A 21,714-nucleotide genomic window follows, 5' to 3' on the forward strand; every position below is an offset into this window, starting at 1 on the left:
TTAGTATCAATGCTCCCAAGTGTCTCTTGGAGTCGCCCCTGGCCACAGGAGGTGGTATTACAGCAATGTCAGCTCCCCGCCATAAGGACCATAGAGAAGCACGTTCCTCGCCCATTGGTTGTGGCACAATGTACCATATCCTCTCTCCCTTTGTCTTTTCTGTCAGCGCATTATTTACTCTCATTGACAATGAATGCATTAAAAAAAAACGCAACATGCTACGACACCTGCAGTGGCGCTTATGGCCTCTAGGGGCAAGAGTTACTTCTGGCTGTTTTTAAACAACATTGTAACATGGATAAAGTAGAAAAAGAACAACAGCTCATGTTTGACAGAGTTTGCCTGGTGACTGTGGGCAATCTTTAACACTTGTGCACTGTTATTTGTCACCACCTGTTAATCCAGCCCAGTCCCCAGTTATTAGGCCGGAGAAGAGATATGGTTAATCGTCTACATCAAGGCATGCCAAGCGTTTGATTAATTTTCTATTATTATATTAAATAAATTATAAGCTGTAGTCAGTAGTGCTCTGTTTAATAATCAATCCTTCACACATTGACATAAAGGCTACTCAAAGCAAATAGCAAGGTTTTAAATAGCTAAATTTAGACAGCGCTCCAGATTTTATGAATCAACTTGAGAGTAAAATCTAAACAGCCTCGTGTCTCTTTAGCGCCAAAGGACGAGATCTCCTGATTTTTTCCATTTTCATAGGAGCCCAGGGGATGTTAAACTTTATTGACCCTCTGGAGGCCATCTGTCTCTCTTTTAGCTAACAGAGCCAAATCTGTTTTCTGTGAAACGCCGGACTAATTCGCCGGAGACACGGGGAGGCAGTGCACACGTTAAACGCTGCCTTCTGCGCACTCATCTCACTTTTAACAACAATAGGCCTTTCTTCTTCTGCGTCTCTGTAACCCAGAAAACGCAGTGTTGTTGCACAATTAACCGTAGAGGAGTTATGGTTCTCCCCGCCGGATAGTACACTCAACAAACAATCCCCAAACACAACGTGGGCGGCGCGTTGTGAGAGAGAGGGACACAGTCGCTCGCTCACCCTCGCGCCGCACTGTACGCACACGGACCACGGGCAGCAGTAGCCTATACGGTGCGAGGGATGTGAGCCCGCTGAGGGAAGGAGATACGTCTGCTGTCTGTCTTCACACCGGCCAGGAAAACGGAGTTAAACAGCCCGCGACGCGATCACATTTTCTTTTTTTCTTTTTTCGGATTCAGTTTCCTGTCGCGCAAACTGGACGTTTCGCTCACAGCACCCCGTGGGACACTCCATCATCACCCAAGGGGGGGAAATCACAAACCTCCCTCCCGCCTTTCTTTTTACTTTATCAGAGTGACAGTGACTCTTTAACGCGGTTTTAAATGTTTTGTCGCGACTTTATTGACCCCAAGGAAAGGCGGAAAAAAGCGACAGCCAGTAGCGCAAAAGTCTGTTCATTGAGTGAGATGTGAAATAACCAGGAGTTGGAAATGCGTCGCAAATGGATTTATGTTCTGGAGGTAAGTGTTTAATCTGGTCTGTTGCGCGCGGTTCGGACTTAATCAAAGTCAGCATCGGGAGTTGAGCTGTGTCATTATGCGATTACGCACGGCAGGATCTAACACCGTCTCCCCCCTTACCATTCAGGTGTCCATTTAAATCACCTGCAAAAATCCCTGTATCAACAAAAGTGCGATAGCGCATGGAGGCAGCGTAACTCGGTCCCCGTTGTCTTATAAAACTGAATCTGCATCTCGTTAAAGGGGCGAGAAAATGCTTGTGTTGCCAGTGCTTGTAAACACAGGAGCGCGAGGATGTACTTGTGGGGGGGAGAGCAAGAGATTGACGCACGGCAAGTGACAGGACTGCAGAGACACGGAGAGGCTGAGGGAGGGGAAAACCCGGGATTTGGGACACCCAGGATTTAAGAGAAAGTGTTAATTCAGCAACTTAAGCCTTTTTTTTTTTTTTTTTATCTTAACTTTTCTCCCATAGAGGAAATACCCAGCTGTATTTGAGGCAGTGTGTAAGTCAGCATCTTCAGCAAGAAGTCTATTGAGAAATTAAAGTTCGGACAAGCCTCTTCTTGTTGGAGTTTTACTGAGGTGAGATACAGGTTATTTAATGACATGACAATCAAACGCACATGTGGTTGGTAAATGCCTGAGATTCATAACTTCACCTAGTACACCGCTCACAGTGCAAGAGGAAGCAGCCATGCAAGCCATTGAACGCAATGATTTCAACTTCTTCTTTTTGCTTTTCAAATGACCCTCACAGTTTCCCTGCTATTCCCCATTGTCAAGATTTAAGACCATACAGCACTGACCCCTCTGTACCCCTCACTCACTGCCTGTGCCCATACAGCGCGAGGTCAAAACATGGTGCCCACATTATGAAGCTCACAAGTGCTGCAGCGGCTTTTCCAATCACTTTCTTTATGCTATATCGATTTACACCGCCCAGGCTTCTTTGGGCTTTAATTACAAGGAAGGCAAGGATTTTTTTTTTTAAGCTGACTGTATCATCATGATACCTGTATTTCGCACTCGGCGAGTGTGAAATGGGGCCAGCCAAAGCTCCAAGATCCCATTTCTTGTGCAAAAAGTATAAAATCTGGGGCGTCCCTGCATTTTTTAATGACTATAAGATGGCGAGTGCTGACTGACAAGGTGGGCATGTTTCTGAGAGAAAAATGAGTGTGCTCTCAATTAACTTTGTCTTCGTTTTCTGCTCTGTTACACTCCTTTGAATTATTTATCAGCAGGTTAAGTGAAAAATGCAACATTGACTTTAGTAGCCATCTTCAACCTTTCGCAGGGAATAGGCAGCTTAGTGAAAGGGTGTAAACTATAGATTAAAAAGTCAAGTGGGGAAGCCAGTTCCTCTCTGCTCTATGCAAATTGTGTGGCATGCATCAACATCTTCAGTCTTGTGAGAAATGCTATTGACACATGCAGCCTAGACGTTTAGTAAATCTTCCTAGCATCGCCAACTTCTCCCCCACCCCCCCACCCACCGATCCCTTTTTTTCTCACATTATTGGACATTTTCCAGCCTTCTCTCATCATCTCGGGTTGCAAGAAATCCAGAGGAGATCAAAGTGTGCGCATGAAATATTAATCCCAGCATTGTATTCCCAGTGGTTGGTCGCGCTGTCACCGAAATGAGCCATAAATAGAGGGTTTTCCTTGCGCTCAGTGTAAATATAGTGTGTGAGTGATAATGGGAGCTTGATCACTATCTGTTGTTCACTTAATTGTTTCTACTTGTATTTACTTTCTAAACAGAAAGAACAGGGAGTTAAAAAGGGCTGAGAAATAAAGCTAAGAGCAGCATGACGTGAGACTTAACATGGTGCCAACATTTACATTGACTTCTTACAGAATTGGATATTGTGCAGTCCTACTATATCTGCAAGAAAAGAGTCATCAGGAGTTCATTTGAGCAGTGAAATGTATGGCTGTCAGATAAACAATAAGTCTTTGTGCTCAATATTTATCGTGAGTACATTTATTCGCATTTTTGTGCCCATTTCTCTCATGTAATACTTTTTTTTTTTTACCCAAAGTGAGTCATGTCTCCGTGTAGTTCATGCTCATTGTGGGATATTCTAAGATTAACCTCTTAACCCCCTCGAGCACATTTTCTCCAGTTTGGCTTTACCCAAGTCTAAAAGCTTCTTGGGGAAAAAAAGCGTCACTATAGCAACGAAAACGAGGATGAAAACACAACAAAACTGGGACAAAAACGCAACTAATAAAACGGCAAGGAAGCAATTAAAGAGAGACAAAAACGTGCCAGAAAAGCGACGATAATACAACAAAAAAGTGACTAAAGAGCAACAAGCGAGAAAAACAATGAAAAAGCAACAAAAACACGACCAAATTGAGACAAAGATGCGACGACAACAAAGTTAGGATCAGTTTTGTAGGCCTTAGCTTTCAAATGAGAAGTCACACTCTCCAGTCCAGAAGCTTTTAGATCTGGGTAAAGCCGCCGAGCTGGAGAAAATGCACCCATGCACTAATCTGCCTATTACAAACGTAAAACAAAGGCAATCAGTGCTATTCAAATCGTGGCTGTGCAAATACAATTACCAAATGTAGTGCCGTAATTATGTGCATTATTCAAAGCTTTTCCCTCCTGCAAAGACACAAAGTAGGTTAACAATGGGCAAGAAAACCATCTCTGAGACAGAAATTGTTGCCTAATTTCCGCTGAATACATTCCATACATTATTATTATTCAACCTTGTACAGAATGAGCATGAGTGCATGTTAACAGACTACAAAGAGAGCTCAATAAAAAAAAGCAGCATCTTGTGTGAAAGGAGATGTAAATGCATTCACAAGGCAACAACAACAGGGCAACAACAGTGTGTCGTCTTTCAGTTTCAACAATGACGTGCTGGATGAATACGGCCATATTCTGTTCGGACTGCATAATGCCGAATGATCAGTATTGCAGTGTTAGGCGAGGCAATGCCCATAGAAACCTCATTAAAAAAGAAGCTAAATCATTAAGATCTTGCACATTTTTGACTCACACAAAGCTCAGTTTTAGCCCTGATTTCCCTAATAATATATCATGCAGCCCTAATATAAGTAAATGTAATTCAAAAAAAGTTGTCAGTAAATACATACAATTCTTATTAAAGCACTTGCATCACAATGTATGGAATATAATCGAGTAATTGACTTTGATGGAAGCAACATGTATCAAAAAGGTCTATCCCAGACCAAAGCCTTGGGTACACAAAGCAGAGACGTAACACAAAACGTGTAAAATAATCACACACTTGAGGAGCGCTGGAGGAAAACGGTGATTAGGAGGAGCCGAACCCGTGTCACGCCTCCCCGATCTTGAATTAGGACCTAAGCCTGGCAAATAATCCTAAGCTTAAGGCGACAAAAGACTATAACATGTGGATAAGCTTTATATCAACAACTTAAAAAGAAAGACGTGACATTTTAAAAAGGCACTCTCTGCTGTAGGATTTGACTGTGATTCTTACTGAGGGCTATACTGTATGTACTGTATATCGCCAAATAATCATCATTGCAAATAGAAGATGCAATATGAAAATCACAAGAAGCCTCAATTCTTCCTCAATGAGATTTACACATTTTTTACCCACCCAGCCAAAACAAAAACACATGGTGACTTGAAAATGTGCTATATGTGTTTTTTTCCTCTCTCCTGCTGTTTTTTGAGTCTAGTTCTGACACAATTTGAGAAAAACAAATTGTTAAGTAAAATGTCACAATAACATTATTTCCTCAAAATTCAAGACAGTTTTTGTATCTCCTATTGCGCAGCCCAGTTATTGTGTATTGGAAATCACAGCATGAACCACTAGCATAAGCAAATCCCGTCTTTCTTTTTACCAGAAGCAAATTGAGTTTCATTATATTTCATGTTTATTGTATTCTGTGTGGTGTTTTAGGACATGATGATGCACTTTTAGAACAAAGGTTTACTGTCATTTTTGTGCCGGAGACTGACAGTATCTTGTATCGTTAGAGTCAATCATCGCGATACTTTCCGGCCTCAATATATCGAACGTCAAATTTGTTATCGTGACAGGCCTACTTTTAAGTATTTTTACATTATAGCCCAGTTTCAACACCTGAACTATCGAGCATATTTCACGCTCCGTCCCAACTTTCTCTGTAATTGATGGTGCTTTCTCCAAAAGCACCATCAATTCTAAAGCCGAGTGCGGTTTTACAATGGTGTTTTTGCTGTGAAGTGATTTATGGACTGCGCGACCCCATTGCGCCTCTTGTCTATTTGCAGGTGTGGGCCATCGTCAGCCTGCTGCCTGTGGGCTCCTCTGCAGAGCTGACATGCGAAGCCCTGCTATTGCTCGCAGGAAACGTCTCATGTAAGTATATATATACAGCCCACAGTCACCAGGTAAACTCTGTCAAATATATGTCCAACATGTGGGGAAGGAGCTGAACTTTTGTTGTGCGTTACACTAGCCTTTGATCACGGTCAGAGTTATTTTTCAAAGGACTCCGACGCCGGGGTACGACCTTTCCCTGCGCATACCTCGGAGTAAACTTATGAATTGATTTTTTTGGTCATTTCCAGAGCCACACAAGCCACTAAATGTCAAACTCTCATCTCAGGGTTGTGGGTATTGGCAAAATGTCCTTACGAATTATTTCCATTTCTGTGTAGCGCTTACTTACACAGTAATACTTGGCATATAGCCTCAAATGTTCACCGCGCAATTATTACATGTACAGGACTGAGCTTTACAGTACGTGATTTGCCCCTAGTGCACAATAAAGTGGCTGTAGTAGCCGTTAAAGCAGCCATTAAATCTGACTTATTTAATGTTCTGTTACATGCCGTTATTTGAGAATTATTTCACACTTGATTGGCTCAAAGGTCGGCCAATTTGGTTTTGTGATGAGCTCATTCAGTTACCAGGCAGAGGCAAAAGTGAACAACAAACACCCCACAAAGCAAATCAATAGAAGTTTGTAAGCAAAGATTTGCAAGTGCAATGTAGTGCACTCGAGCTTGCTGGCTCTATTGGGGGAACAAAAAGCCATTTAAAGCCCCACTGCAGAACATTAAAGGTTATGTTTATTGCAATAACAAAACACTTGAACAAAATATTGAAAACCTCTTTACCTCCGCCTGAACCGAGCACATTTTCTCCAGTTCAGTTTTACCCAACTCTAAAAGCTTCTTCACTGGAGCTCACAGCCCATAGGCCAAAGTAACGGCTCATTTGAAAGACCTACAACTCGGATGTAAGATTTTGTCATGTTTTTCTTGCTTTATTGTAGTGTTTTTGTTGCTTTTTTGATTAGGGTAAACCTGAACTAGAAAAAATGTGCTCTGTTCAGATGGGGGTTAGAGGTTAACAGAAGACATAATGTATTTAAAGCAGTACTAAGTAACTTATTTACATGAATAAATCCTTTTTGTTGTCTCTCTGGGGGTAATACAAGTGTTAATGGCATGAATGGGGGGGTCTTTCATCTCCCCCTGGCGTCTTTAGCCAGAAAACCACAATTCAAGAATCACGAAGAAGAAGCTAACAGGCTAACGGGCAAAGCTAACTGTGGGATAGCACCACTTAAACAGTATTTACAGCCAAGTTTGAGTGAAAACAATTATCTCCATTGTGTAATTGGATGTACATGTCCCTTTGTTTTTTCTGTCAGCGTAGTATTTAGTCTCATGGACAATTAATTTGTAAAAAAAAACGCAACCTGCTATGACACCTGCAGTGGCGCTTGTGGCCTCTAGGGGCATTAGTTACTCAATACTGCTTTAAGACTCATTTTTAGCTGCTGAAAGGCAAAGGAAGGCAGCAACATCTCCATGGAAATGATCTGTTGATGTCCCGCTCCCAGCAAAGTTACGAGTCAGGTCTGAGGAGAGGCGAACACACTTAATGTAAAGACACTAATAAATAAAACACATGCTATGGAAGTAATTCTTCAATTTAGGTTAGGGAAATGGTACACCGAATGATGTCGATAGAAGTGGCCTTTGAACTGCGCATTTTAACAATCCCTTCACATAGACGTCAAACCCATTCTTTACAAAGACGTGTTCTGCTTTTGAACAGCAGGAGTGGCTATCTGGCCAGGCTACTAAAGAAGAGTCCCTCCCTGTAGCCTTTGACATTGGAGCTTTCAAGGATAAGTAAGAGTATAATGGCTAAAATCCACAGCATGTCAAAGCTAAATATGATAACTACATCTGACGCAGTATCCTTAGGTCTTAGAACACATTTTAGCTTCAGTGTTGCATTGTTGCTCTGCTGAGTCGTGACAATGTCTCTTACGTTAAGGCATGCCACTTCATACTGAGCCATTATGCCAGCCAGTAACAGTCCTTTAAAATGCTATATGACAAATATTAATGATTTATCAATGTGGTACAATCAGCGCTTCGCACGACAGGAAACGTGCATGCATTATTTGTGCAGAACATCGCAGTATTTTGATGTAGCAGCAATCATTTTGACAGAACTAATATATTACATTTAATTATGTATCTGCATTTACATCAAGTCAATGTACCGGTATGTTCGTTTGAATGTTTAGTCGGTCACGGCACACCTTAAAACCTCCGACTGAGAACTCTCCCTGAATGTAAACCATAACATTATTGCAAGATCTTTAGTTAGTTGTGATTGTGATTGGGGCGTATTTGCAGATATTATGAAATCACATTACACGTAATAACTACAGTGTGTTCAGGATGTTCACAGACTTGTTCAGCATTTATGTTCTTCTGGCAACGTTCCCTTTTTTGCTCCCTGGCCACGGTGGATAGTCTTTTTCACATGTTACTTGTCAATGGAGGATCTTTCCTAAGCACTGTTTAATTAATCATCATAATCCTAGATGAAGGTTCTTGTGTCATCATCTGTACTGCAGTTGTACCGCACGTTTCTTCAGAATGATGTTTACTAAAGATCAGTTGTTGGGATTACACAAAAGAACTACTGATTATTCCTTCTAAAAGTAATGTAGTTGCGTCCTTGATTTATTCATTTCAAAATGAATCTGATTGCTGCTTACTGGTAGTTACTTTAGTTTTACAATAGGCTCATGTCTTTTTTCCCGCACAGAACCGACAATGGACCACATTGTTCTTTGCTTTTGACTAAACTCAAAATAATGTCTGTATTTCCAGTCAGACTTTCTTGTTTTCTGTTTTTTGTTTTTTACATTTCTGACATTTTATGAGTAATAAGGCTTTTTCAGCAGTCAAAACATTACAAAAGAAATAGTTACTTGATAAAGTTCATTGTAATCTGATTTCCAGTTTTGCAATTGTAATCCCGTTACATTACTTAAAGGAACAGGCCACCGTTTTTCCATACTGAGATATGTTCTTACCTGAGCTTAGACGAGTTGTTGTGTACCTGTTGGATCTTTGTACGTGCGCTCAGTCATGCTAAAAGACCAAAGATGTTGTTAGCATTTAGCCTCTCCTCCTCTCTGTGAGGTGTATTACAACGCATTATTACGTATTATTAAGCCTCACAATATAGCATCCCTTTTTATCCACTTAGAAAATTGACATGTTTAATTTTGTGTAACTATACTTGGATCGTGTAACTACTCACATAACGCTATTTAAATAGGGGAAAACGTGGAAGAGCTTAGTCGCTTCTAACTTCACCCCAATTACTTTAATAATTACTAAGTAATTAGTAATCCACTACTGGCAACACTACTCAGGATCATCTGCCATTTTAGACATCAGTCATTTTAATGAGAGATTCTTTCATTTATTTTTTAAAGCAGTACGAAGTAACTTGTTTACCTTAATAAATCCTTTTCGTAGTCCCTCTGGGGGTAATACAAGTGTTAATGGGATGATTGGGGGGGTCTTTCATCTCCCCCATTGTCTCTGAACACCAAAAAACTAAAACCACAATTGCAGCTTTCCTGCACCGGGGTGAGAGTCACCAATACACACGAATGGAATCACTAAGAAGAAGCTAACAGGCTAATGGGCAAAGCTAACTGCGGGCTAGCGCCACTTAAACAGTATTTACAGCCACGTTTGAGTGAAAAAAAATATCTCCATTGTGTAATTGGATGTACAATATCCCTCTCTCCCTTTGTGTTTTCTGTCAGCGTAGTATTTACTCTCTCGGACAATTAATGAGCAAAAAAATGTAACATTCTATGACACCTGCAGTGGTGCTTATGGCCTCTAGACGCATGAGTTACTTTACTTTAGATCTACAATATTAGGTCTACTCCTGATTTGATCTTGGTCTAAGACTGGTGGTACTTGGAAGGACAAATATATTTTATGAGGTGTTACTTGTATCACTGTTCAGATAAAACAACAAATAACAAAAGCATTTTATAGCAAAGTTTTGAAAAGATTCCCCATGTTTCATGATACACAAGGCGTACAAATCTACCAGTGATGTCATGTCAAACCATGATTATCAGCATCAGACATTAACATGATAACATGGTATGAATCCCCCCTGAACACACTGTATGTAGAAGCTGAAATATTAAAATTCCCCCACACACAGAGTCCTCAGGGTGACTGCTCTCCTCCTGAACGACTCGTGCAGCCGTAATGGTGCGGCCGCGGGGCACGTCTGGATACATATTTGCAGCTATGGCCTCGCTGTTGCCGGGGGGAAGGTCTGTCACAAATGTTTACCATTGCCCTTTAATGCTCTTCCGTTGTAGCTCTTAAGCCGAAGCTAATGGGTTTTTTGTCGCCTCTTTGAAACCAGCAAACAGAGATGCCTTGTCACTAATGAAACGTCTCCTCCCCCAGTGCAAACCCTGGTGGCCAACTGGAACCACACCCTGTACAACGCGTCGAGTCAGTGGACAGGTCAGTTGACTTTGCCTCATACATTATTATCATATCGGAGAAATTACTACATATCTTCTCTCAAGTACTTAAACTTGAAAATAGTATGGCCAAAATGAACTTAATGCAGGTTGATTGATTCTCTATTTTTAAACTACTCCAGCAACTTGAAATAATGAATATACAACTGAACTACAGTTTCCTGTGAATATGAGGACACAAGCACAAGTTCTGCTGTATGTAAACATTTCAATCAGCATTAAAGAGACTGGATGCATGTTGGTCATTTTATACTCACTACTGCCACGTACACTTACACGTAACTGCAGCTTCTATTATTAAGCTTGTGCATGACGGCACTTCGGACCCGAAGTAACAACTTTTTGAGTGACGGATTTTAGAGACAGTTGTGGTGAACAGGTCTGAGCTCATTCTACACATTAGGACATGGCTGGAACATGTAGGGGAGGAAAATACTTAGTTTTAACATTTTTAAACTATAAGTTGGTGCTGGGTAGGACAGAGCGTCTTTCAATTCCAAACTGGTTTTAGCCATTGAACCTGGCAACCTTAAATGTGGGACTTGTTTACTTTCTGAATGGACGCGTCTACTAAAACAAACAATATGAACAAGTTACACCGTGTAAAATGTTTTCCTAGCTGTGAATATATCAACATCACAACTGTTACCAGTAAACAAATATTTGATTTGAACATATTGACTTCATATCTTGTACTTAAAAAATAATCCCACATTCTCAAATTTTAATGAAAGTATTCCTCAGCAATGTATCAGTTTCAATCCTTTCCATAATGGGTTTCAGGGAATACGCCTCTGAGGGACATACATTTGATGTGTACTCCGATTAGCTGGAACATCAAAGCCGATAACAAACAAAGCTTGAAATAGATTTGGTGCTTTGCCACATTAGCACTTTTCACAGGAGCCCATCATTAAAACAAACACACAAACCACTCATTCAGGCTACAATTTACTACATGTCTAACAACAGTGGCGGCATTTCCCTGCGGGGCTATAAGCAGTCTACAGCAATGCCAATAATGTATGCTTGACATTTCTCCTAAGGCACGGGACCCTACTGCGAGACTTCCATTGACGGCATCGGCACCTGCTGGCCACGGAGTAGCGCGGGACAAATGGTGGCACGACCCTGTCCGGAGATGTTTTACGGCGTTAGATACAACACCACAAGTAAGTCCTCTGCCACTGCCACTGCTGCTACTGTCGGGCTGCCATAAACAATAACAGAGGAGATAAAGATATTTGATGTTGTTCTCCCCAACCTCGCCAACCCCCCCCCCTTCCCGTCTACCCCCCTGGGCAAATCTTGTTTACGCAATTGTGCATACAGAAAATTAGCATGAGCGCACACAAAGTGTAAAGACATGTTTGAGAGAATGTGGGGCCGAGGCGTGAAAAGAAGATCTCGGGAATGGAAGATGAATCAATGGCTGTGGAGAAAGGCGCTTAATAATGTGAAAAATTGAATTCGAAATCGCTAAATGAAGCACAAAAAGCCGTTCGAAATGATGGAAATCCTTTTTTTTTTGGTCTCGGTCCGGTAAACTCCGGACGCCCTTCTGCGCAGTGCCACAACTGTTTGCTCTAATCATGATAAATTACAGCGAGATTTTATCGCTTCTAATCACATTTGTGCCGTACAATCAGATAGTATGACCCTTGTGTGGTCCTTCTGATGGTTTTACACACAGATACTGTATTTTGAAGAGTCAAGCTTTGGTGAAATATACTGCACTAGTTTTGACTATACTTTTATCTGAGATTTTGCTCTCAGTTTATACTACCTAGATTGTTTTGCCATCCACACTCCAAGTGCCCCCTACCTCCAGTGTGCCACCCACTATTTAGTTTTGTATTAGTCACAAGGCAACTTATCCATATTTTGAATACAAATTTCCTTCCCACACATTGTATTAACTCAAGTATATTTACATATTATAAAACTTGACTTTGAAATCAATATTCAAATAGGCTTTTTTTTTACATAGATTTTCCAATGTTCAGAATTTCTGCCATTGTACCACAATTCCCGTCCTGGAACTGCCACCTCAACGTGGTGGAGGGGTTTGAGCACCCGAATGATCCTGGGAGCTCTGTTTTCTGAGGGCTTTGTGCTCCTGGTGGGGTCTTCCATGGCAAACTGGTCGTAGGTGACGGGTCAGACAAAGAGCGGTTCAGAAGCCCCTTATGAGAGACCAACAGGCCCGGTTAATCGTGAGGCCGTCCTTCTGTGGACCCACCACCTGCAAGAGGAGCCATAAGGGGCTGGTGCAATGTGATTTGGGCAACTCCAACGGCTGCCCCCACGACCCGGAAACGGAAAAGTGGAAGAAGATGGATGGATGGATGGATGTACCACAATTGCTATAGCAACTGCAAACTATTCGTGAAACTACACTTATAATACAGTTCCCACTCATGCTCTGTTACTACAACAGCCAAGTACTTAATACTAATGCCACAACTAATAAATAGTGGTGGGACTCGATTAAAAATGTAAATTGAGTTAATTATGGCCTTTGTAACTAATTAATCAATCGCAATTAATCACATTATTCATTTAGGGGTTGTATTTATTTTTTAGGGGTATATTTTAGATGCTACTTTGTGTTTTACTACATTTAAACGTATTTTCGTGGAGATGTGAGGCCCGTGTGATCATTCCAAATACTTCAAAGAAAACAGCATTTTGATTTATTTTGGAGAATGATCTTTTAAAATGAGTTTATGTCGGCTTAACTGTGTGGATAAACAAGTCTGACAGTAGAATTGTTTTTGGCTTTACGTCGGCAGGAAAAAGGAAGCTGAAGAAGTGTCTGTGCCGTTAAAGTGAAGCGTGATTGCTTTCGATTAATAGTTTGATGAATTAATTAATCAGAGTTAATCGGAAAGAGTCCCGGCCCTACTAATAAACTACCCGGATCAGCCGCTCGCAACTTGTGTAGCTTCGAATGTAGAATCTAAAAGCTCTTCCATCTATACAGCCTTTAGTCCAGTGTAATGCCTTATTTGAAAGACCTACAAAACTGATCTAAACGGATCTTTCACCTTGCATTGTTGCTGTGTTGTCATCGCTCTTTTATCACATTTTTTATCACTTTTTTGTTACTTTTGTCAAATTTTTCCATCACTTTTAGGCTTTTGTGTTTTTCTCACTTTTTTGTGGCTTTTTCGTCACATTTTTGCCACTTTTTCTATGTTTTTTCATTTTTTGTTGCTTTATCGTCCGTTTTTTGTCGCTTTATTCTCACCTTTTTGATGTTTTTTCAATGCTCATTCATCCTTGTTTTTGTCTCAGTCTTTGTCGCTATGGTGACACTTTTTTCAAGACGCTTTCAGATTTGGGAAATGGAGAAACTGGAGAAGATGTGCTCGGTTAAGCCATCGTCTGTACCGGGTTTTGCTTTAGTGTCGAGAGTGTTTCGCCTCTTACCTGTAAGCAGGAAGCTACATATTACACTGTCTGACCAGCAATGTTGTTGGACCGCCTTTAGCTTTAATTACAGCTCGCATTCGCTGTAGCATTGTTACAGTAAGATTCTGTAATGTACATATTATACGTTTGTTTATTGATAGGGAGCATTTTACCTCGCTATAGTTAATAAACACAGATCCACAGAAGTTGTTTTAAAAATTTGTTCAATGTGTCATTTTTGGCAAACGCCCAGTGGAGAACCACAGATCTAAACTTATCCAAGTACAAGGCGTAGTCATTGAAGTGAGATGTTTTCATTTTAGTTAATGATACCTTCTGATTGTATAACCTGACAATGTTACTCATGTTGTGTCATAAGGACGGCTATTTATACTGTAATTCTTTTGTGAAATCTCCCTGAAAGTAATGTTGTTCCTCTCAGGTTTCAACTAAGTGCCTGTAATTTATAGCATCCATTCTTCTGTCTGATCTCTCTGGGTTCATTTTAAAATTAGGGGGACTTAAAGTTCTGATTTACGAGCAGTGTTTAATTCATGCATAAAATATTGGCTATAAATATCCGTCTCGTATCTCGTGACTGTCAGTCGGCGTGCAGACAGGTACAAGCCGTGCAGCCTCTTGGCAACATATAAAGCGCTACGATGCGTATCTATTTAGGACACTGCGGCACTCTGAGAGTAAACAATGGCCTCCCACTGCACCGTAAACACAATTAGCTAAGTTTACGGTATATAGAGCAAATGTGTTTCTTGGCAATTTAAAGTTTTAACTCTCCCAAAAGGCCATTAAAATGCCTATGGTGTGGGGGGATAGGAGGAGAGAGACAGCGATGAGTGAGCCGCACTGAACCAAGCCATAATTCTGCCTGATCCCCCCCCGTAATATGACACCGCAAGCTTCATTTCACCTTGAAGATTAGCGGGAATCTGTATTGAAGCATATAGCCTAAAAGCCGGAAAAAATACGTCTGACAGAGAAGGTCAGCAGTCAGCGCCATAGGGCCTGGCTGGTATTAACTAGCAGTCAATGGGGAGCTTGTACTTGTCCATGAATGAAAACCGCGACATAATGGCGAGTGATCACGATGTTGATTGGATAACTCAATTCACTGTGAGAAAGCAGTGCTCATGTTTGTCATCAAGGATAGGGCTTTGTCTCGCTGAGGAAAAGTGCGTGATGTTCAGGCAACTCAGGAACAAAAGCTCAAGGATTTTTTTTGCTATTTTCTCTCAAGCACCTTTAAGGTTTTCTGGTTTACGTCTTTCTTTTATGAACTCAAGGTTTCTCCATTTTTTTTTTATCGCCTCTTCCCACTTCATTGTTCTATATTGAATAGGATGTTTCTGCTTTACCTTTCTGCACTACCTAAATGATCAAAGCGTGGAAGTTGGAGGTATACTCCCGCACATCCCGATTGTTCACTCGAGTTCATTAGGAGGGGAAAAGGGTGGACCGGCAAGCTAACACTGTGCTAATTTAGCCTCTGACTTCCTGGTTTACGCTGGAGGGAACTGCGCTATATTTAGACACACAACGGCTCACGGGGTTTGTTTTTCTTTCACAAATGTCGTGTTGACAGTGCAGATCTATGGTGCCAAAAGACGTTTACTCTACTACAAGAAAAACCTTTGATGGGGCGACAGTGGAGCAGATGGTAGAGCGGGTCGTCCCATGAAGGAAGGTCGGGGGTTTGAATCCCGCCTCCTGAATGTGTACACTGTCGTTGTGTCCTTGGGCGAGACACACAACCACCTTGCCTCCAGTGTTTGCGGACATTGGTGCATGAATGAGAGTGTGAATGGGTGAGTGCTTTGAGTGCCTAATGTAGGTGGAAAAGCGCCATATTGAGTTGTTGAGACCATTTACCATTTACCACAGCTTTAATGGTTTAAAGAAGGAACTGTAATTACAACAGAACTTGGGTTTAAAGTGTCTTTGAGCCTTTTTTTTTTAAGCCTTTTGCCCTGAACCTCCAGAGTTCAGTGACAAAGCTCGGCTACTGACAACTCTAAGTGCTCTTTTTTTCTGATTGGATAATTGTGAACACAAACAACTTGACATCATGTAATTGTGGATAAATCGACATTACAATTGGTCAAATGAGACCATGTGATTACCGAAAGTGGCCATTTTTTGATTGATTTATTGTATCAGTCAACATTACATAAACACACGCATTTTTAGAATTATTATGAATTATTACTACATTTTGACATACATTCATCTATACATGTGCGCTACCGTTCCAAAGTTTGGGGTCACCTAGGCCAGTTCTAAAGCTTCTCTGATCAGCACAACCGTTTTCAGCAGTGCTAGCATAATTGCACGATGGTTTTCTAATCATCAATTACCCTCTAACATGATTCAAGAAGGTCTAAGCCAAGGGCCGCTGGTTGCACAGCTTTATGACCGCGGCGCTAGAGACCGCCCATTGCCCACCATAGCCCGCTATTGCTGTAGCATCTTCATGTATGGGCAGCAAAACAAGCTAGTTTTCCATTACATAGCATTGCACTTTACACACGTTGCAGCCTGGTTTCTAATTTTTTTTACTTTCTACAGCTAGATATTGCTCTTGTGATAACACTGGGCTAGTTACATTTAAAGGGACCAGGCTTGTTTTTGTAAGGAACATTTTAGAAATCTTGCATACTAATGAAGACCGGATTTTGATTGACCATGAGAGCTAATACGAGCGATCGCAGTTATTCTTTACTTCCGCAATTTTCGCCCGATGTTTTGGTGGATGGTAGGCAACAGCTGATGCATCTAGGCCTCTAACACGGTTTTCTATGCTCCGTTAGAGCAGGGTAGGAGGAGTCTGTAAATCCGCCCTTTTGCACATGGTTATTATGGTAAATGGGGAGGAGTGAGGAGACGGAGTGTATTATTTATTATGTCGATGATCTAAACACAACCGTCACATGATCAGTGGAGCTCCAGACCGCCGCAGGAAATGACGTCAACTCCACTTTTTTTCCTCGCGACATTTATTTAAGTTTATCTCAATAAAACCCCTCTTACACGCACCACTACCCTTAAGGTTATAGGATTAGGGTTCGGTTTAAGGTTAGTTTGGATTAGACCTGCAGAGATGACGTCATTTCTTGTGGAAAAGCTGCGTTCAGACCCTTCTCACACGATCTAATGCAATGTACCATTAGAACACTGGAGCGATGGATGCTAGAAATGCACCTCTGCAAACCTATGTAGGTGTTCCATTAAAGATCGCACATTTCCAGCTAGAACAGGCACTCACAACATTAACAACATCTAGACTCTAGACTGTACTTCTGATTAAGTTAATGTGATCCTTATTGAAAAAATCTATGTTTTTCTTTCAAAAATAAGGACATTTTGAGTGACCCCAAACTTTTGAGCTCGAAAAGTAGTGGGCCGAAGTATGAATTGTAAGTTCCCACCCCTGTAAGTGAAGTGATTAATGGCATATTCTTCGCATTGTGTTGCATTGATGTGAAAATATTTAATGAGATGTTACTGAGATGAAGCGTGTGGCATATTATTATCTTGAATCATGTTTGATTCAAAGAATGTGGCTGCGCCGGCTGAGTGGGCTGAAGCTGCGAGTTACTTGGTCTAATTGCTAACTGATTAACTGTCAATGCGGAGCGAAGTGGGAAGGGCCCAATCAGTTTATGAGCAATGAGTCACAAGTGCAAAGTCACGGCAACCTGTCTGGCTTCAAACTATTTCAAACATGCTGCACAGAGCATCTTCAAAAGTATAAATAATTAAGTGCAAACATCACATGTGTTAAAGGCGAGACACGGGAGGTGAAAACGTTGATTTTTCCTGCTGTGATTTTTGGCTATTTTTCGTGAAAGTGGATCAAAATCACACACAGTTTACTTGGGATTTTGTCCTGAAATCACTAAAACATGCTGCAACTTTCTGTCATTTTGTTGCAAATTTTGTGGCCATAAATACCTTATTTTATATATTAACTGAATGTACTGACTGAAAGCAGCAAGATTATTTGGTTCTGTGGGAAATGCTGTTTTCCATGTGCGCCAAAACTGAATTATTCTAAAGTATTTTGGGCAATACTGACTATTCCTAAAATATATTTAAGATAAGATGAGCCTGCTATAGATCTCAGTGGAGACGTTCACTTCTCACAGCAGCTCGTAAAACACTGCAAGGTCCATATAGAAGGAACATCTGCAAATATACAAAGGCAATCACAGAAAGACAGAGATATCTTACGTATAAGGAATAGTAGCTTTAAGATACAAAATACAAATTAAGATTCAGTTTGCTGGCATTGCTCTGGAGCTTAGAAGTCCGAGCTGTAACACATGCAGCAAATAGAACATAACTCACCGACCTTTCACACCTGTATTGTATGAAATTGCTGCTATTCATTTTGATTCTTCTTTTCTAGACTAGGCGGTAAACAATGCGAGTCAGAGGAGAGAGTCGCTGTGTGAAAGGCCAAACCTGGGAATTAAACTTAGGTTTCTATTTTGAGGACTAAATCCGCATGGCATGCTCGGGACTAGGCACAGGAACAATTCTGCCATTGAAACACTGCATTGCTTTATTTGTGGGGGGTGCGCATGGCTCTTCATGTGAGAGGTGAGGTGTGTGTGTGTGTGTGTGTGGGGGGGGGGGGGGGGGGGGGGGGGGGGGGGGAGCAAAAGAGAACCTGAATTTTAGTTAAAAACATCTCTGCACACAGTGATGGCAATGAAGTATTAATGTGTATCTATGTTTTAAACTTTACTTACTTGTATGAACCAACAACTGCAGAAGTCGTGGATTATGAAACTACTTTGCCAATTTTGTGTAAACCTTATTGTCTAATAGTAGAACGTGAGCATTCAGACAACAATGTGTACTGAAGCCAGCACGACCGCTGTGAAAACTCTGGGTTTATTTGTGTGTAAGGCAGGGGTCCGCAATACATCAGTGATCTCTGTTGTTGTTTACTTCCGCGATTTTCTAATGCTGCTTTTTAAAATTACCAACCTGCTACAGTGCAAGGGAACATTGTTTTTGGCTATCATAGAACTGACATAGAACTATTATTATTTATTGAATACATTAATAGTTACCACAGCCCCGAATGTGACGCCATCACGACCGCTCTTATTCCTTGTAGCCGAGATGCCCCCCCCTTTGCTCGCTCTTGCAGCCCTCCAGATCCAACCCACTCTGCTTTTTGGATGATGTGGACAGTGTTTTGTGTGTAGCTCCTTTTGAGCTTCCATAAGTGTGTAATGAAATTAATGTAAACAGCTCAAATAAACTAAACTAAGCAAAAAGAAACGAGTTACACTTTAAAAAAAAGAATGCATAGTATTGGTTTCTCATGGGCAGAGCAGTACTATTTAATAATTCACGTAAAAGTGTGTCAATAATGTAAATAAATCCATAAGCATAGAGCATATTGATTGGACCACTGGGAGTAGGATTTGTATCTTGCTCGGGAATGTATCGAGATCAGCGGGAAGAGAGATCCCCCACCCTCTATGATTAAGGTCAACCAAAGTCAAGCTCTTTCATCTCTTAAATAATAGCATGCTATGTGTAAAACATTTCAATTAGCCTGCCAGATAATGGGGAATGTCTAAATTCGATTTTAGCCTTATGTGGCTGCGCTAAAAAATTTTTGATCCACATAGGAAAGTGCCCATGAAGCCTTAATTCAATAAATTCACTCTGTGATCACAGCATTTTTCTCATTCCCTCTAGGATGTTTTAAACACACTCTACTGCACAATGGCAGCTTCGAGCAAATTCAGTGTTGCACATGGCCATTTTTGCCTCTTATTATTATACATAGATTGTAGCGAAGTAGATAATAAACAAAGTATCATATTCTCTGTCGTGATGGCTAATATGTTTGGTCATCCATTCTCCATCTGTGACCCTTGGCACGTTGTCATCTTCCTGCAGAGCGCTTTGCAGCTGGAGTTTGTTGAGGCCATGCGCTTCTTCGACCACAGTAATAAGTGAATTTCCTTCGAAACTATTTTTATCTCCGGATTAATTCACACTACTACTGAGCATTAGCGGCGGCAGCAGATTGTAGAATCCTCTCAAAATAAACTTCAGTCTTAGCCCTCGCTACAGAGAGCATTATTGACATGTGCATATATGTTGATTTTTCTTTCAGCGGATTCCCAGTAACATTACACCGCCAAGTCTATTTGTGTTTTTGTCTAAAGCTAAAATACTCGACCACGCTAAATTGATTAGTTCTCACAAGCGGCTGCTCTTCTTACAGTACATAATTTGAGCGTATTGATTTTAAAACCTTGAAAGAGCAAATGGAAATACTATACGTTTCTGGACAAACAAACCTTTAAGAGCTTTCACCTTCCCTTGTCCCGATCCTATTCCCCAGTGATCTGCCTGACCTCTGATCGCAGCACAATACAACACCACTGGGGACGGTAAACAGGCAGCCATTTATAATTAGCGATGAGGAAGGTGTACGTGCTAGATTTGTTACTCTATCGAAAGGGCATTTCACCCTTGAACCAAAAGCAGTAAATATTCTGGCATTTCTACATACCTGAAGCAGATCGTAAAGGTTCAATTCATTTTTTTTTTTTAGAGAAAGCAGCTCATGGAGAATTTGGCAAGACTCCCTGGTAATTGACTGAATAAAATGATTTCAGGCCCAACATTGATTGACGCCCGGACTGAATGCTACAGAAAATGCATTATGGGTTGTGTGCCTGTTCAGGTGCAGATAGAGACAGCGGATGGATTGTGTGGCCGCAGCGATTGGCCTGTAATATCAAGGGCAAAGCGGTGAATCCGGAGGGGCCGTTTAAAAGCCTCAGTCTGTGTTCGTTCGGATCCAAAGGGACTTTTCTGCAGAGTTCAGATCGGCAGATGCAAAAGTCATGTAAAAAAAAAAAAAAAAAAAAAAAAAATTGAAATTCCCTCGGTCTCATGACGACGCTGCAGGACAGTAGAAAGATTTATGAAAACTTGCTGGGAATTTTTTCTCCTTGTCCTTTAAGATCATGAAAACAATCAGCTATTTGTTTGACACATTAATATTGTCAGTTCTAGGGCTGTGCAATATGTAGTCAAATTATCATCAAACTATTCGCACATTTTTGGTATCACACATTAAAGCAGAACTAAGTAGCTCATGCCCCTAGAGGCCATCAGTGCCACTGCAGGTGCTGTAGCATGTTGCGTTTTTTTGCTTATTAATTTTCCGTGAGAGTAAATACTACACTGACAGAAAAGACAAAGAGAGAGAGAGATATTGTACATCCAATGACGCAATGGAGATAATATTATCACTCAAACTTGGCTGTAAATACTGTTTAAGTGGCGCTAGCCCGCAGTTAGCTTTAGCTTTGTTAGCTTCTTCTTTATGATTCCACTAGTGAGTATTGCGCCTCTGGGTCGGAGCAGGGAAAGTTGTATGTGTAGTTTTCTGGCCAGAGACACCGGGGGAGATGAAAGACCCCCACAATCATCCCATTAACACTTGTATTACCCCCAGAGGGCCAAGGAAAAGGATTTATTAAGGTAAACAAGTTACTTAGTACTGCTTTAACTTTAACATGTAAAAAAGTTCAGCCCTTTTTGGCCCTGGTGTTGTACCTTTTGACACCATGTGATATATATATAAAAAATAAAAAAAATAAAACATATTTCTTATTTTTGTCATTAAATATCTTTGCTCGTCTCACATTGTGTCGGCCGAGTCATTTCAAACATTTAAAATCCGTACAAGGTGAAACAGTCAATGTGTCACCAACTGTTTTTTTTTTTTTTTTAAATCGGCTAAGCATTGTGTGTAGGATTAAATGGCTCTGAATAGCACTACTATGGAATAACATTTCCATGAATCGGGGTAGAGGAGGCACTGGGCTGGCTTTCCAAAATTAGATAGTGACA

At 40.9% G+C, this 21,714-nt stretch overlaps 1 protein-coding gene across 1 annotated transcript in view; it reads left to right on the forward strand.

Annotated features, from left to right (window-relative positions):
- Positions 1-1,028: 1,028 nt before the first annotated feature.
- The window catches only part of LOC306979068 (corticotropin-releasing factor receptor 1-like), a 68,110-nt gene continuing 47,424 nt past the window's right edge, over positions 1,029-21,714 (forward strand). The window contains exons 1-4 of the mRNA XM_079577878.1: positions 1,029-1,518; positions 5,801-5,888; positions 10,301-10,360; positions 11,427-11,552. Of these exons, the coding sequence (XP_079434004.1) occupies positions 1,489-1,518; positions 5,801-5,888; positions 10,301-10,360; positions 11,427-11,552 (304 nt within the window). The 5' untranslated portion in view covers positions 1,029-1,488. The remainder of the gene's footprint in view (positions 1,519-5,800; positions 5,889-10,300; positions 10,361-11,426; positions 11,553-21,714) is intronic.

This window comes from Gobius niger, assembly GCF_951799975.1.
Source record: "Gobius niger genome assembly, chromosome: 19".
Taxonomy (NCBI): Eukaryota; Metazoa; Chordata; class Actinopteri; order Gobiiformes; family Gobiidae; genus Gobius; species Gobius niger.